The sequence below is a fragment of the Brassica napus genome, chromosome C3 (genome assembly GCF_020379485.1).
Source record: "Brassica napus cultivar Da-Ae chromosome C3, Da-Ae, whole genome shotgun sequence".
NCBI lineage: Eukaryota > Viridiplantae > Streptophyta > Magnoliopsida > Brassicales > Brassicaceae > Brassica > Brassica napus.
This window is the reverse complement of record NC_063446.1, coordinates 8,844,134-8,859,487: the sequence shown is the minus strand read 5'-3', so window position 1 is coordinate 8,859,487 and position 15,354 is coordinate 8,844,134. Positions and strand designations below refer to the sequence as shown.

Below are 15,354 nucleotides of genomic sequence, written 5' to 3'. Positions count from 1 at the left end.
CATTTGCTCGAATACACGGGTTAAATTTTAAAAATATGGTTGTACAGTTGACGGATAAAAAATAAATTAAAATTATTCATTATAAATTATAAAATGATTGTGTTTAGAAATATATTAAATAATTATTTAATATATATAAATTTTAAAAATGTATATTACAAATTTATATAGGATAAATACTTTTTTTGATAAACAAAAATGCGCAGGTGCGCGGATCAAGCTCTAGTATTTGATTAAAACGATAAACATTCATAATCCTTATTATAAAATAGAATTTTCAAAATTTTCTTTAACTTTTATATTGAAATTTCATGAAGAAAAATACTTTGAGAGTATTGTTCAAACCGGGGAATTACAAAACAGGATGGGTTTAGGAAAACCGAAGGCGTATCCACGCGGACAACAAAATTAACGCCTGAGCCTAGAATCTAACACGCGAATGCATCTACAAGCTGACACGTATCTCCTCTTCCTCGTAAGCTTTCACTGTCAAAGCTGAGTGTCCCTCTCTCCCTCGTCCCCCCCCTATATAAAGCGTTCCTCACAAGTCCACTGAGACGATCTTGAGATCATCGACGTAACCTGGATCGCACTTCTTCGATGACCGAAATCTACAGAACAGTTTCAACCGGACGAAGAGACGACGTTTCGCCAACTAAATGCCGTGAGCGCCGTCGGCGGAGAATCGAGATGCGGAGGCAAGCGGCGGTTTTCGGCGAACCAAGTTCGTCTTCGTCGTCCAAGAACCGTGAAGAGACTATCTACTCAGGCTTTGTTCCACTGAGAAAACATGCACGGACGACGACGGCGGCGCAGGCGGAGATGGGCGGTCTTCCGGCGGATGTCGGAGGTGTCTTTCCGTCTCCGACTTCCTCTCACAAGAAACAAGAAACTCTAGTGTGGAGGGGAGAAGAGACCGACGATGAACCTATGTACGGAGTAGTTTCGGTGATGGGGAGATCACGTAAGATGGAAGATACGGTTACTGTTAAACCGAGTTTATGTAAACCGGAGATTAACCAGCAAAAACCGGTTCATTTCTTCGCTGTTTACGATGGTCATGGCGGTTCTCAGGTAAAGGCAATAAAAAAACAATTTTCAAGTTTTAAATTTCCGATGCTAACCGCTTGGAAGAACAAATATTTAATATTTATTAACCAGAAGCGTTTTGGTAATTTAACAGGTGTCAACATTGTGCAGCACGACGATGCACACGTTAGTAAAGGAAGAGCTGGAGCAACCAGGTTGCAAGCTCGAAGGGGGAGGAAACGACGTCGTGGAGGAGAAATGGCGAGGAGTGATGAGGAGGAGTTTCGAGAGGATGGATGAGCTGGCTATGGGGACGTGCATGTGTAGGACCACTGCGTCTCTTTGCCACTGCGACCCAAGGGAAGCTGCGATTTCGGGTTCTACTGCGGTTGCTGCGGTTTTGACGAATGGGAATGTTGTTGTAGCCAATACTGGTGACTCACGTGCGGTGTTGTGTCGGAATGGAATGGCTATTCCTCTAAGTAATGATCATAAGGTGGTTTTATTTATTCGAATTAATGTTTTATTTGGTCTACGCTTGAGTAGTACTAGTACTCTGTTTTATCTCTTCTGAGAACGTTGGAGTCTTTGTGTGAAGTTATGAAGTTGGATTTTTATGCAGCCGGATAGACCAGACGAGCGTGCGAGAATTGAAGCAGCTGGTGGTCGAGTTTTAGTAGTGGATGGAGCTAGAGTTGAAGGAATCTTAGCCACGTCGAGGGCGATAGGTAAAAAGATGATTTAAAATGAAAGCAAAATATGTTTGGGTTCTTCTGAAAATAGTAACGTATCGCTCTGATGTACTACTAGTTTTTTTTTTAAATAAAATACTTTTTCTGTTTCGTATAAACTTTTAAAAACCGCCATCGGTTTCTCTCATTATATATGATGTTTTCTATTTTTAGTGTAAAGAAGTTAGTTCATATTTAAAATTTACTTCTTCCATTTTGCATGGTAGCATTAACTATAAAGAAATGATATGACTGGATCATTATATAAAAAGTCTAGGTTACAAAACTGAAACTCCACAACCTCCTCAATGTTGGTTCCGAGCTTGTGACTTTTATGAAGAAAAGAGTTATTCCTTGCTTTGGCCAATTTATTTTCTCCAGTATCAACCTTTTATTAGTAATTTTATTACATTTTAATAAATAATAATTCATGCGCTTTCAAATAAAACATCTTGTTTAAAATCAAAACAGAGGAGGAGGAAGTATATTTTTGATACAAGAGTTTTTTTCGTTTCGGTTTTATCTTGTTCTTGGTCTTTGTTACCATTTTCAACCAGGTTAAGTTTTTTTCGAATTTTTGCGTCGCCGTTTTGGTATTGGTCGATTTTCTTAAGAATAAAAATCACATTCTATAGACTAAAGTAGCAAAAATGTTTCTAACGATGTGTTACACCCCCATGTGAGCAGGGGATACGTATCTAAAACCAATGGTAGCATGGGAACCAGAAGTAACCTCCATGAGAAGGGAACCTGGTGATGAATGCTTAATATTAGCGAGCGATGGCCTCTGGGACGTGCTCTCAAGTCAGCTAGCTTGCGACATAGCTAGATTTTGTCTCCGTGAAGATGCTCCCTCGGGACTTGATTTGAACGAAACGGCTACGGAAGATGACAATGAAGGACAAGGATCATCAGGACATAATCCTTCAAGGAGTGTGTTAGCTGCAACGTTACTTACGCGGTTGGCTTTGGGTAGACAAAGCAATGACAATATAAGTGTGATTGTCATTGATCTAAAGAATAGCCCTCCATAGTACTTGATGCCAAGGAATAAGAAATGGTGATATAGCGATGCGCCTTAATTAGTTCAAGGGTTTGCGCTCGTCTCTTGTTTTGTTATGAATTGGGCTTACGAAACAGTAACAACGGTGAATGTGAAGAAGCGAGAAGAATGGTTTGGACTTCGGGCATGGACTATATATAAGGTTCTATTGTCGTTTTACTAATAAAATACAAATAGTTCACTTTGAAAATCTGCTCTGTGCACACAAAAAAGGAAGAAAATCTGATCTCTAATTGATGTGGGTTTGTGCAACCATCTTAAAGTTATTAGTTAATTGGTTGGCATGTCTTTACCAAATTAATAAAATACTTCCCATTCCCCGATTTTTTTTATAGAATATAATAAATACTTACAATTAAATTTATTGTTTATTTTACTATACATTTTTCAATAATTATCAACCAATAGTATTTAATTAATTCAAATATTTTCAACTAATATTTTTTAAAAGTATACAACTTATCAATATTAACTACTAAAAATAACTAAAAATTCTAGAAAATCTATTATTTTGAAATAAAAAATAACTCAAAAAAATCATATTTTTAGAAACGGAGGAACTATCAACATAGCGTATTGGGTTGGCGTTTAAGTTCCGACGCCTCCGACGCCGGTCTAGACGTAGGCGTCAATGTACTGTTAAAGATGCTTGAATTAAGCTATTATTTTCCCAATGGTTAAATAAACATTGAAGTACTAAAGTTAGACTACATCGTGTAATTTTTTTTTTTTTTTTTTTTTTTACAGCGTGTAATTTAGTTTATGGTAATACCGTTGCTGCGTCACTATGCAGACTAGATTAAAGAAAGCAGATAAAACAATTTGAGCAAGCCTGACGAATACCATGTTCGAATCCTAATCAAAAACAAAGCTCTGGAATCAAGAATTGTCTCTTTAAAGTTAAAAAGCCGGAGTGGAGAGAATGTTCATAAGAAATATTCTCATTTCCTTTTGTTCTTTTCTTTTTGGGTCATTATCTGAACCAAGAATCGTCTCAGTGTTCGTGTCGCACTTTTCTTTGAATCATGATTGTGTTTGTGGGCCTTGGGGCTTTACTCTACGTCATATTTTGTTTCAAGAGTATTGGACCACAAAAAGAGTAAGAATCAAGAATCTTGTTTTTCTTTTGTAATTAATTTCTTTAATTATGTACTTAACAAAAGGAGTAAATCAACATCTACTGCTTTTCCCTCCCAACTTAAAATTCCAAGTTATTTTTCTATCTTTATTATTGTAACTGCGCTTCGAATTTGAGCAAATGCCTTACCTAAATGTCAAAAGTTACTCTGTAATTAAGAGCATGATTAGTTGGTAGTTCTTGAGAGGATGATTAGTTGGTAGTTCTTAAGGTGGAGTTCTTAGAAAGTTAAAAATCGGCTCTTAAAAATCTTATTTAATAGCTGGTTCTTAGTTTTTTTAGTTAAAAGTTAAGAGACGGGTTTTTATATTCCGCTAAAAATCTCATCTAAGAACCTCATTAATCATGCTCTAACAACTATAGCAAATGTATTATCAAGAAAATTATAAATTATCATTTTGGTCGTCTAATTAGCTACCTAATGAGATATAGTTGAACTTAATCACATTTAGGTGGGATTTGAAGGAGGTTATCTAAGATCAAAATCTAAACATTATTTGTAACTGGTTTTGATGTAAAGATTTTACGTACTGTACATCCTATTTGGTGATTGTTGGTAGATATTCATAAATACACCCTCAGTTTTAGTTTGTTAGATGTTCCGATTTTTTTCACAGTATGTAACTCTTATGGATAGTTATTTCAAATATAAGTCTTAACAATCTTGAATTTGTTCTTAAGAAAATTATAAAGTTTGATCAAAAAACTGATAGAAGCAAAAAAACCTTGCTATTGAAAATAATTATTTTAATATTATACATAAAGAATTAAGACTTATAATAATTTTAATGTAAGGAGTATATTGGCATATATACATTGTGGCTTATTTATGTCTATTTTAACTAATCTCAAACAATAGACCATAATTTTCGTTAAAAAAACCATAAACATTCAAAAATTAATTATGTAGGTGTTTAACAAAGACCCAAGACTCAAAGATTTCCATTCATAAATTAATAATCCTGAAGTAAGTTTCTCGTCAAGTCACATTAAAAATTTAATAGGATTTATACATATCCTCAGAACATCCATAGTAACATTGTAAACACGTTTTATGGTAGATAATAACACTAAAGTTTACTAAACAAACTCTAAAATTTCATCAATTCACATTAAAATCTTTTAACAAAGTATAGAGAATCAAAATCATCTCTAAACTCATATATTTATGTGCACTCATTACATTCTTCATCTAAACAAACATGCAACAAAAACATACTAATTTCTTTTTAGTATTTTTCCCCCAAGAAAGGCTCGCTTAATCGTCTTTCATATTATCTTTTTAACAGACGAATTATTCTTTTCATTTGGTGTAAACATATACATTTTAATGTTTTTATTATCAACCAAACACTTCATGTTTGGTGATCCAATATTTATATCCAGAAGAACGGTGTTGTTTATCTATGAGTTATCTTCCACATAAATGGTAATAGTTAGAGAAGCTAATGATATAGTTGCAAATGTTCTTTAGCTTCTTCTTTTTCGCTTTTCGTTGTTGTAACTTGTAATTCTATGTCCTTTTGAAAAATAAATATGTAAGCAAATGGATCTAAAAAAGTCACGAAGTAATAATAGCAGTTTCTCTTTACAACCCAAATATTCTCAAGTTCGTTTCTGCACACTATACAGCTTAAACCAATAGTAAAAAGTAAAAACAATGAGATATCAAGCTCTTTCTAGAAACACTGTAAATGTTGATCTAAGTCTCAAAAGATCTGCTTGCAATAAAATACACAAGTTAGTCAAGTCATCAAAGAATAATGGTAAGTCAAAAATTATCAATCGAGGTCGCCGAGCCCATAGTGCATTGCAAAAATAAACATTACGGTTCATTTAATAAATCATCAGCAGAGTTTAATGCCGTTTTCACTTTTCATTGTTGAATTCCTTTATTTAATTAAATAAAATCCAAAATTTCCAAATGATAATCTTGATGACTATTGACCCTTGTGGCCCCTATCCAACCTCAGTGACCCATGTGAAATTGTACTGTTAATTCATACGTTCTAAGTTTAGTATTATAAACACCAAATGACATTAACACATGTACGTAATAATACGTAACCTAATTAATAAAAAACAATTTAAGTAAAAAGTCACAGAGTGTCAACTGTCAAACATTAATAATAGTCGTTGCGTGATACAACAAAAAAATCATTCAATGTAAGAAAAGTCATTAACTACTGTGTGACCACAAACATTTCGTAACAGCTCATCTTCACAGTGTAAAATAAAATGAAAACAAATTCATAAATAAATATCTTCCGGTTTATGGTTCCGCTTCGACCAATCAAACATCTATGCCGTCGCGAGCACTCCCCTCGCCGTCACCGGCGAACCTACCGCCGTCCACTCACCACGAGACGACCACTCGCATCTCCCCGCCGCTTATATCCGCCGCCGTGGGTCTCTCTCTCTTCTTCACTCTCTCCCTCTGTTTCTGCAAATCCAACCGCAAACGCCGCTCCTCCGCCGCGGTAGTCTCTTCCTCCACGCCGCCTCAGAAACCTCCGCTTCAAGAATTCTCCTACTCGACCCTCCGCAGAGCCACCGCTTCCTTCTCGCCGGAGAACAAGCTAGGTCAAGGCGGATTCGGCTCCGTGTTCCGCGGCGACTTACCTCGATCCTCCATCGGCGGGAGCGTCGTCGCCGTCAAGGTGATGGACTCGGGATCTCTCCAAGGCGAGAGGGAGTTCCAGAACGAGCTCCTCTTCGCCGGCAAGCTCGATTCACCCCGCGTGGTCTCCGTCGTCGGATTCTCGCGCGATCGAAAACGGCGCCGTTTGGCTCTCGTCTACGAGATGATGGAGAACGGTAACCTCCAGGACGCGCTTCTCCACCGCAAGGCCCCGGAGCTAACGGAGTGGAAGCGACGGTTTCGAGTCGCCGTCGATGTCGCGAGAGGGATCGAGCATCTCCACGGATTGAATCCGCCGGTGATTCACGGCGATTTGAAGCCGAGCAACGTGCTGCTGGATCGTGGATTCAATGCTAAGATCGCTGATTTTGGTTTAGCGAGGGTGAGGTCGGAGCAAGTGACGGTTACGGTGAATGATGAGAGTAATGATGTAGAGAGTGTGATGACTAACACTACTGAGTCTAACTTTGAGTTCGCTGATCAGAGTCCGGTGAGTGTTTGTAAGGTTAATGAGTCCCCGGAGACTACGGCGACGAGTGTCTCTGTTTCTCCAGAGATGGAGGTGAAAAGGAATGGGAAAGAGATGGAGAATAGAGATTGGTGGTGGAAGCAAGAAGGTGGTGGTGGTGGTGGAGGAGGGAAGGTGGAGGACTATGTGACGCAGTGGATTGGCTCAGAGGTGAAGAAGGAGTGGATTGCTGAAACCTCTGAAGCAGCTTCTTTGTCAAGCGCCAAGATGGAGAAGAAGAAGAGTAGCAAGAGGCTTGAATGGTGGCTTTCCTTAGACGAGGAGGATAAGAAGACGAAGAAGAAGAAGAATCGGAGGATGGTTAGAGAATGGTGGAAAGATGAGTATCGGAAGAAGAAGAAGAAGAATACTTTGGAATCTGAGTTTCAGAGTGATGATGTGAGTAGCAGTAACAGTATCACAAGTAGTAGCATAGATTGGTGGTTAGATGGGCTTAGCGGTGAGCAATGGAGAGCGCGGCGAAAAAACAGCCGCGATTCAGCCAAGAGTTGCGGAGTCAGTAGCACGCCGAGCATGAGAGGGACCATGTGTTACGTTGCTCCGGAGTGTTGTGGTGCTAATAACATAGACGATGTTTCTGAAAAATGTGATGTGTATAGCTATGGAGTTTTGCTGTTGGTCCTGGTCTCGGGACGGCGTCCGCTGGACGTGTCGGGACCGGCGTCTGAGATCATACAGCGTGCAAATCTCATGTCGTGGGCGCGGAAACTAGCCAGAGGAGGGAGACTCGGCGAGCTGGTAGATGAGAAGCTGCAGTGTTTGGATCAAGAACAAGCGGTTTTGTGCATTAAGGTGGCACTTCAGTGTCTGCAGAGATCACCGGTCTCGCGACCTTCGATGAAAGATGTTTTAGGGATGCTTACGGGAGCGATGAGCCCACCGGAGTTGCCTAGAGAGTTATCACCGTCACCGCAGTCTCAGTTCCCGTTCAAGACACGAAGAAAGCAGCGTCGATAGAGCGTTTTCTTTTTGAAGGTAGAGAACTTTACTGGTATTATTTATTGACTTCGAACATGTGTTTTATATGTTGTTTTTGTAGTTACATGTTGGCGATGTCTTTGTTAGTACTATTGTTTAGTGTTAAGACACTTGATTTATCCTCTCTCTTAGCTCTGCTGTTCCTCAAATCCAAGTCTTGTCTAAATTGCACATTGTCAAATATCTTATTCTAATTAATGTAATTACATTCATACGTTTACTTGAATTACGTGATTTGTAATCCTAATACAGTTGATGATTGATACAGTTTTACTCCAGTGACATTCATAGTGTCTAAAATGCAAAGCAAAGAGATGTTTTGTCAATAAGGTTGAAGTGTGGGCCCATAAGGCTGTAATTCAAAATCTTTAAACTCCTTAAATTTCTTTCTACTTCGAAAACTACTGATTTGGGTAAGGCATGATCGCCTAGACGCCTACATCATATACGAATGCTTGATGTTTTAGATTTTACTATTGTACTTGATGTTTTATGATATACGAATGCTTGATGTTTTAGATTTTACTATTGTACTAGGTAATAACTCGCGATGAGGTGATTATTTGAAACTATATATTATATATTTGTTAAAATTATATAATACATATGCATATATTAAAAGAAAAGTTATTTTTCTTAAACACACCACAATTCTTCCATTGTTTTATACCATCATTGTATCAAATATACGATTGATAGTAGATGAAATTTGAGCTTAACGCTCCAATATAATTTTTTTTCCTAATTTGATATATCTAAAAAAATAAATTACAGTTTTGAGCTAATAAAAAAATGCTGAAACATTTGCGTGATACCGTATGTAATAGACATGAGTTAGGCATGTTTAAAGCAAACATTTACTAATTATTATCCCTAAATTAGTGGTACATTATACATATATAATTTCCTCAAAACAAGCTCGATTCAAATATAGGGGCCATATATGTATAAAACAGTAAATCGCTGTAATAAATCGATGGCTGTAATTAAGAAATTTGCATATCTATCTACTTTTAATTCACCCACTGACATAGAAAAATAATACATGGAAAGAACAATTAATAAGATGAATCTTTTTGACATTAGCTTGGACACCACAAACACGAAAGTTAATAATTCCGAAAATATTTGATTGACTCAAATTTCATTAATCTTTTGAATTGGAGCATTCAATATTTGACACCGGGATTTACTCCATTAAGAAAATATAGCTTAATCAAGATCCAATGACAACATTTTTTACCTATTCATTCAAATTTATCATGGATTATATATTTTGTTTTCCAGTAATATCTTCATATTGTATCTAAGTATTTATAATTAGAATAATAATACGATTATACTGTGGATGTGATCGAGTATACACAACTATTATGCTAACATATTACTAATAATATATTATTAATAATAACTAACTAATATACAACAGCACAGAGACAAATCGCACAACATTCTACTTGTTTATGGTTTATTCAGCATAGTATATTATATAACATAAATTTGAAAAAATATATAATAAGATGGCCAATGACATAATATTATCTCGAGTTGATATGGATGTTAAAAAGTATCGATATAACTTAACATGACATAGAAATTATATTATCCATAGAGTTTACATTTTATACAATAGTATTGTGACATGGATGTATCAAAAGTTTCAATATTCTAAATTTAGTGAACACGTTCATGAAATGTAATTAATCTAGGCCAAAGAGGTTTATTTAAAAAAGGTTGTGAGGTGGAATATGGCGTTGACATCTAGAAAATGACAAAGTTGTGAATCACACATGAGACAAATGTTTATTTATAAAAGTTTTCCTCATATAATAAGAAGGGGATTTGAAAGATTGATGTTTGATACACCTGTTTTAAAAACTAAAACATCAAATAAAATATAAAAATATGAATAGTACATAAACTTTTATTGGTAAAATCAAAAAGTGAAAAATAAATTAATATGTGTGAAATAGTTAAAGCATCAAACATTTGTATCAAGAGGGACTACATTCTTACATAATTAGACTGTAAAAGTGAGGAACTGTTTATAACTTAATTATCATTCGTGGGTAATAGTAATACAGAAGGCAGATAATGATTATTGAGATCGTTTCTAAAATCCAGTCGAAAAACAAAAGAAAAAAAACGGTTTGGTTGTTGTATGTATCACAAGTTAAAAACACCAAAGAGGTTCATCGAGAGCTTTGTAACACCAAACAAGAGCTTCTTGGTGAGGTTTCAATCGGCAGTCATCTTAGTATCTAAAATGAATAGGACGCATTCATGAGAAGTTTTTACTCGTATATAAAAAAAGTGAACAAATAATCAAGACAAAGTTACGTACTTAGGCATAAAAAATACGGTAATGGCGACAAGGGTCTTCCATAATTTTAGGTACCATTTTAAATCGGTGTCTACATAGGTTCAACGCGGCCTTCGCCTTCTCTTCTACGTCTTCTCCCAAGATAAACACGGAAGCAGAGCTATATAAAAAAAAATCAACAAAGACAATTATTTAGTTAGGATTTAGAATAATGAGAGAGTTGGGAGGAAGAAAGCACATACCATACGCCAACAGCAACACGCGTGATCTCTCCACATGAAGATAAACATTCTCTCAACCTGCTCTCGATAAGAGCGTTATTGAGGGTAGCGTCATATCCATTAACTTGAACTTTAAAGCCACTGCAGCTATTTGATTCCAGGAGATAATATCAACACATCACATCATAAAAATAGAGATAATTTCAACACACGACATCATTAAAAAAAAAAAATCAACTCACAGTTCAGGATAGAATCTAGGATCGGGATCAGAAGGACAAAGCTCAACAAAGACATCCAAGCTTTAGTTCAGGATAAAAACTAAAGCTTTAAAGTATTTTTTACTCTTTAATCCACATCTGTTGATAAAAAGCCTTCATATTAGATTTTTTTTTTCATTACAAAATATACAAAATATTACTTATTAAATTTTAAAAATACTTTAAACATTACATATAAATTTTTAAGAATAAATTATTATTTTTTTGCCCTAGGCCTTTAATAGTATTGGGCTGGTCTTGATCTCTCCACATGAAGAGAAATATGTTCTCAACGCCCTCGCTACATCATCATGTGGAAGGCCAATGTCATATCCTGACACTTTAACCCTAGTATAGATCCTGCAATAATTTAAAATTAATAACGTGACAAGAACGCATCATCCCACAGATACAAACCTCAGCTATAATTCGAAGAGCATTTCTATCTTGCTCTATTTTTTCTTCTAAAATAAAATAAAAGTGAATATGAAGTAAGAAATGTTCCAACCCAACTTCATATCTCACTCTATAATAGAGTTATAGAATAATCTATTTTTTGTTTGTTCATCACTCCATTATAAAGTGAAAAAAAAGAATAGAATTGAAACATTTTTACTCTATTCACTTTTACTCTATTTTGGATGAAAAATAGAGTTTTATAGTGGATATGCTCTAAGGACTTCTTCTATACGGTTCAAATCCCACCTCTAATTTACAAAAAAAAAAGATCTAATCAGAAATTCTACTACTCAATACTTTTTTTTTTATAGTGAAGAAACAATTAAAAGAGAAAAAGAGGTTAAAGAGTTCGTGAGAAGATGTGGATTACTATTATAGCGGCAGTGAGGCTTCCACGAGAAGGTCTTTCCATATTTTTTTATTAAGATTTAGGGATTCAGGGATTTAGGTACGAAGAATGTTGGAACAAGCTATTTATATAACCTTCTGGTTTGGGGGCCTTTCCTGTATATATGCATGATTTTATCATCACTTCTTCACCTCCGACCCAATACACACTGCATCACATAATCCTCCACTTACCCACCACCAACATTGTATTATTTCTTCCACCACCAATCCATGCTTTAAGATATGTCAAATATTTTTCTAAACAGTTTAAAGCGATTGGAGATAACAAACAAAGAAATTATAGAAGCCATAATCTGCCTGAAGCTACACAAAAAAATCTATCTTTTGTTCATGTCTCTACTAGGAGTGAATTTTTGTGTGAGGTGATCTAGTAATGTAGATGAAGTTAGGCAGTACTTTGATTTTATTCAGGATTCTATATATGAATATGACTATCAAAGACTTTATTTAGCGCTTCAACAAAGCAATAATAGTGATGTAGCCTTATTTTAAAACAATGCTAAAGTATGCGACGAACGATAGCTAATCAAAAGCTTACATAGTAATTTTTTTTTGGAAAGTTTACCCAAATATACAATATTTTAGAACAATTGACTAGAACTATACATATTTTTTTTTATTACTGGCATTTTTTAAATACCAAGCGTACCATTTTTTTACGTTATGAGAGAAAAATATTTACAAAAATGCCATTACTTTTTAATGTCACGTACGTAATAAAAAACCGGCGCCACGTAGGAATTCGGTTCTGTGTTTTCATTAAGTCAGCCGTAAAGAGCTATATACGTCGTTGCGGCTGAGTTATTGCTACGTTGCGGCTGAATTAAACAACGCCGCTGACTTAAGAGAAAATGGCTGACTTAAGAACATAAATCAGCCGTTAGTTACGGCTGATTTACAGAAATCTGGCTGATTTATGTGATAACTGCTGACTTACGTACACAAGTTACGGCTGACTTATACATCAGCGGTTTGATTTCTGTAAAATTTGGCTGAGTTGTAGTTAAGACACGGCTGAGTTATGTTCCCACAGCTGAGTTAATGAACATCGACTGGCTGAGTTATTAAATTTACGGCCGACTTAAGAGATGTTGTTACGGCTGAGTTATATTTAATCAGCCGTCATTGGATGGATTAATAGTAAACTCAGCTTATTTACGGCTGACTTATTAGCGAAAGATTAATTACTAGAATATCATTTGTTCGACGGCTGATTTATTTGACGATATGACTGACTTAAGATTTTCATCCTAATTACAGCTGATTTATTAGCGAAAGATTAATTACTGAAATGATATCCACGTTTCGGCTGACTTACATTGTGCATGAGAGCTGATTTATTTAGGCTGAGTTATATATTCGTTTGGCGGCTGACTAACCGATTTTCCATGTCATCCGCCATGTCATCAATTCGGATTTGCCATGTCATCACTAATGTTGCAACAATAAAATAAGGGTCTATGTTATTCTTCATCTTCTTTATCTATCTTCTTCAACTTATTATTTATCTTTCTCTGAGATCTTATGGTTCTGATAATTATTGTTTCTGCAACTGGGTCTGAAAACATAGATTTTTTAAAATTGAAAATCTGAGACAGATCTACTACAGTCGTCGTCGTTTTCGATGATGATCGGTTAAAGAAGAAGCTTCCTCTCCTCCAGTTTCATGTATGGCGGTCCTATATCTTGCTGCTCCCTCTCTCATTGGATTCGTCGTCTTGCAGAAGAAAAAAGACTCAAAGAGAGAGATGAAGAAGCTAAGTCCCGTAAATTATAAGAAAAGAAGAGAGTTGAACAAAAAAAATAAGAAAATGAGAGCGACGAAGAAGATGATGAATTTGAAAGTTGAGTTTATATGTTTGATGACTTCGATGGTGCGTCATCTGAATATGATAACTTTAGTTCATACATTAAGTCTCCAACACATACGTTATGGCTGAATTATCCTTACGTTACGGATGAGTTATGCATACATTACGGTTGAGTTTATAATTTTTATAACTTTATAGTTTTAGGGTTTGAAGTTCAAATTTAAGAAAAGATTAAAGTTTTAATATTGTTTTCAAATGATTAATTTTATAATTTTTATAACTTTATAATTCTATAGTTTAGGGTTTGAGATTCAAATTTAAGAAAATATTAAAGTTTTAATATTGTGTTCAGAGTTGAAGGAATGAGTTTGTTCCCGCCCAAAATATTTTGTTCCCGCCCAAAATATTTTGTTCCCGCCCAAAATACGAAACGTCGTGAAACAAATTACACTTGACGGCTTGAGTTATAGGACGGATGGCTTATACCATTCAGATACGTTACGATTGAGTTATGCATACTTTACAACTGAGTATGCATACGTTACGGCTAAGTTATAATCAAATTACGGCTGAGTTATGCATACGTTACGACTGAGTTTATAAATTTTATAACTTTATAGTTCTATAGTTTTGGGTTCGAGGTTCAAATTTAAGAAAAGATTAAAGTTTTAATATTGTGTTCAAAAGATATACTTTATAATTTTTATAACTTTATAGTTCTATAGTTTAGGGTTTGAGGTTTAAATTTAAGAAAATATTAAAGTTTTAATATTGTGTTCAGAGTTGAATGAATGATTTTTTCCCGCCCAAAATACGAAATGTCGCGAAACATATTACACTTAACGGCTGAGTTATAGGAACATTACGACTGGCTTATACCATCCGGATACGTTACGGCTGAATTATGCACACTTACAGCTGAGTTATGCATACGTTACGACTGAGTTTAATTATAAACCAACCCTAATCTATAACCTAGAAACAAAAAAACTTGCAGCTGTGTCGACAAAATCTAAACCTAACTAAACCACCATGTGTTTCTTCCATATCACGAGAGGTGGGAGGTCATTATTGTCTTCTTCCTTCGCCACCGCAGTCTTGTTACCACGAGAGCTCCGACGTCTTCAAGCCACACAACGGTTTTGTTATCTCCTCCACCATCAAGCTCATCTGCCTTATCCACCTTCTAGTAACAAGAACAAATTCAAAATACAGAGAAAGAACAAGAGAGATTGAAAGAGAGAGAGGTGACCAGTGTGGTGACAAGTGGTGGAAGTGGCGACTACGGTGAAGATGGAGACCGACAAAAATGGATCTGAGAAACAGAAACAAGGACGACGTCGGCAAGTATAGATGGCGACGAGCTCAATATCCGTGACTGACGGCGAAGACCAGTCTTCTTCGACACTTTTTTTTTTCTCCGACAATCTTCTTTTCTTCTTTGACGTTTCTTCTTCTCTCACTTCTAAGATTTACAAACCAAATATACTAAGACATAAGAAATGAATGATAATGTTTGAATCTCTCTTGTTTACAAGACAAAAAGTGAGAGAGATGAAGAAGATCTGGAACTGAAAAGAACTCCCGAAAGAAAGAGAAGAGGAGAAGGAGACGTCAAATAGACGAGAGAATGTGAAGAAAAAAAATGAATTTTAAACCATTAGATCAAAACTAATCAATGGTCAAGAATTGTAATCCTTGTACTAAAAAATCTAACCAATGAGAAAGAAGTTAGAAGATAATCACTAGATGGATTTGTA

General features: G+C 35.6%; 2 protein-coding genes and 1 long non-coding RNA gene across 4 annotated transcripts; 2 read left to right on the top strand and 1 right to left on the bottom strand.

Moving 5' to 3' along the window:
• The first annotated feature begins 537 nt into the window (after positions 1–537).
• Positions 538–3,013, top strand: LOC106385724 (probable protein phosphatase 2C 75). 2 transcript variants are annotated; one of them, XM_013825623.3, is made up of 5 exons: positions 541–705; positions 757–1,074; positions 1,184–1,525; positions 1,652–1,757; positions 2,448–3,013. In XM_013825623.3, the coding sequence occupies exons 1-5, from the start codon at positions 601–603 to the stop codon at positions 2,792–2,794; spliced, it is 1,218 nt and encodes a 405-aa protein (XP_013681077.2). In that variant the 5' UTR covers positions 541–600; the 3' UTR covers positions 2,795–3,013. The 2 variants fall into 2 exon arrangements, with proteins under 2 accessions (XP_013681076.2, XP_013681077.2); XM_013825622.3 differs by having other exon boundaries at positions 538–1,074.
• Positions 3,014–6,138: 3,125 nt separating this feature from the next.
• Positions 6,139–8,329, top strand: LOC106387941 (receptor-like serine/threonine-protein kinase At4g25390). The gene has a single exon (XM_013827883.3). The coding sequence runs from the start codon at positions 6,265–6,267 to the stop codon at positions 8,086–8,088; it is 1,824 nt and encodes a 607-aa protein (XP_013683337.1). The 5' UTR covers positions 6,139–6,264; the 3' UTR covers positions 8,089–8,329.
• Positions 8,330–9,687: 1,358 nt separating this feature from the next.
• On the bottom strand, positions 9,688–11,095 carry LOC111204162. The gene is made up of 3 exons (XR_002656577.2): positions 10,675–11,095; positions 10,454–10,592; positions 9,688–10,370 (listed from the first exon to the last, which is right to left on the bottom strand). It is a non-coding gene; the product is annotated as an uncharacterized LOC111204162 (long non-coding RNA).
• Between the last annotated feature and the right edge of the window lie 4,259 nt (positions 11,096–15,354).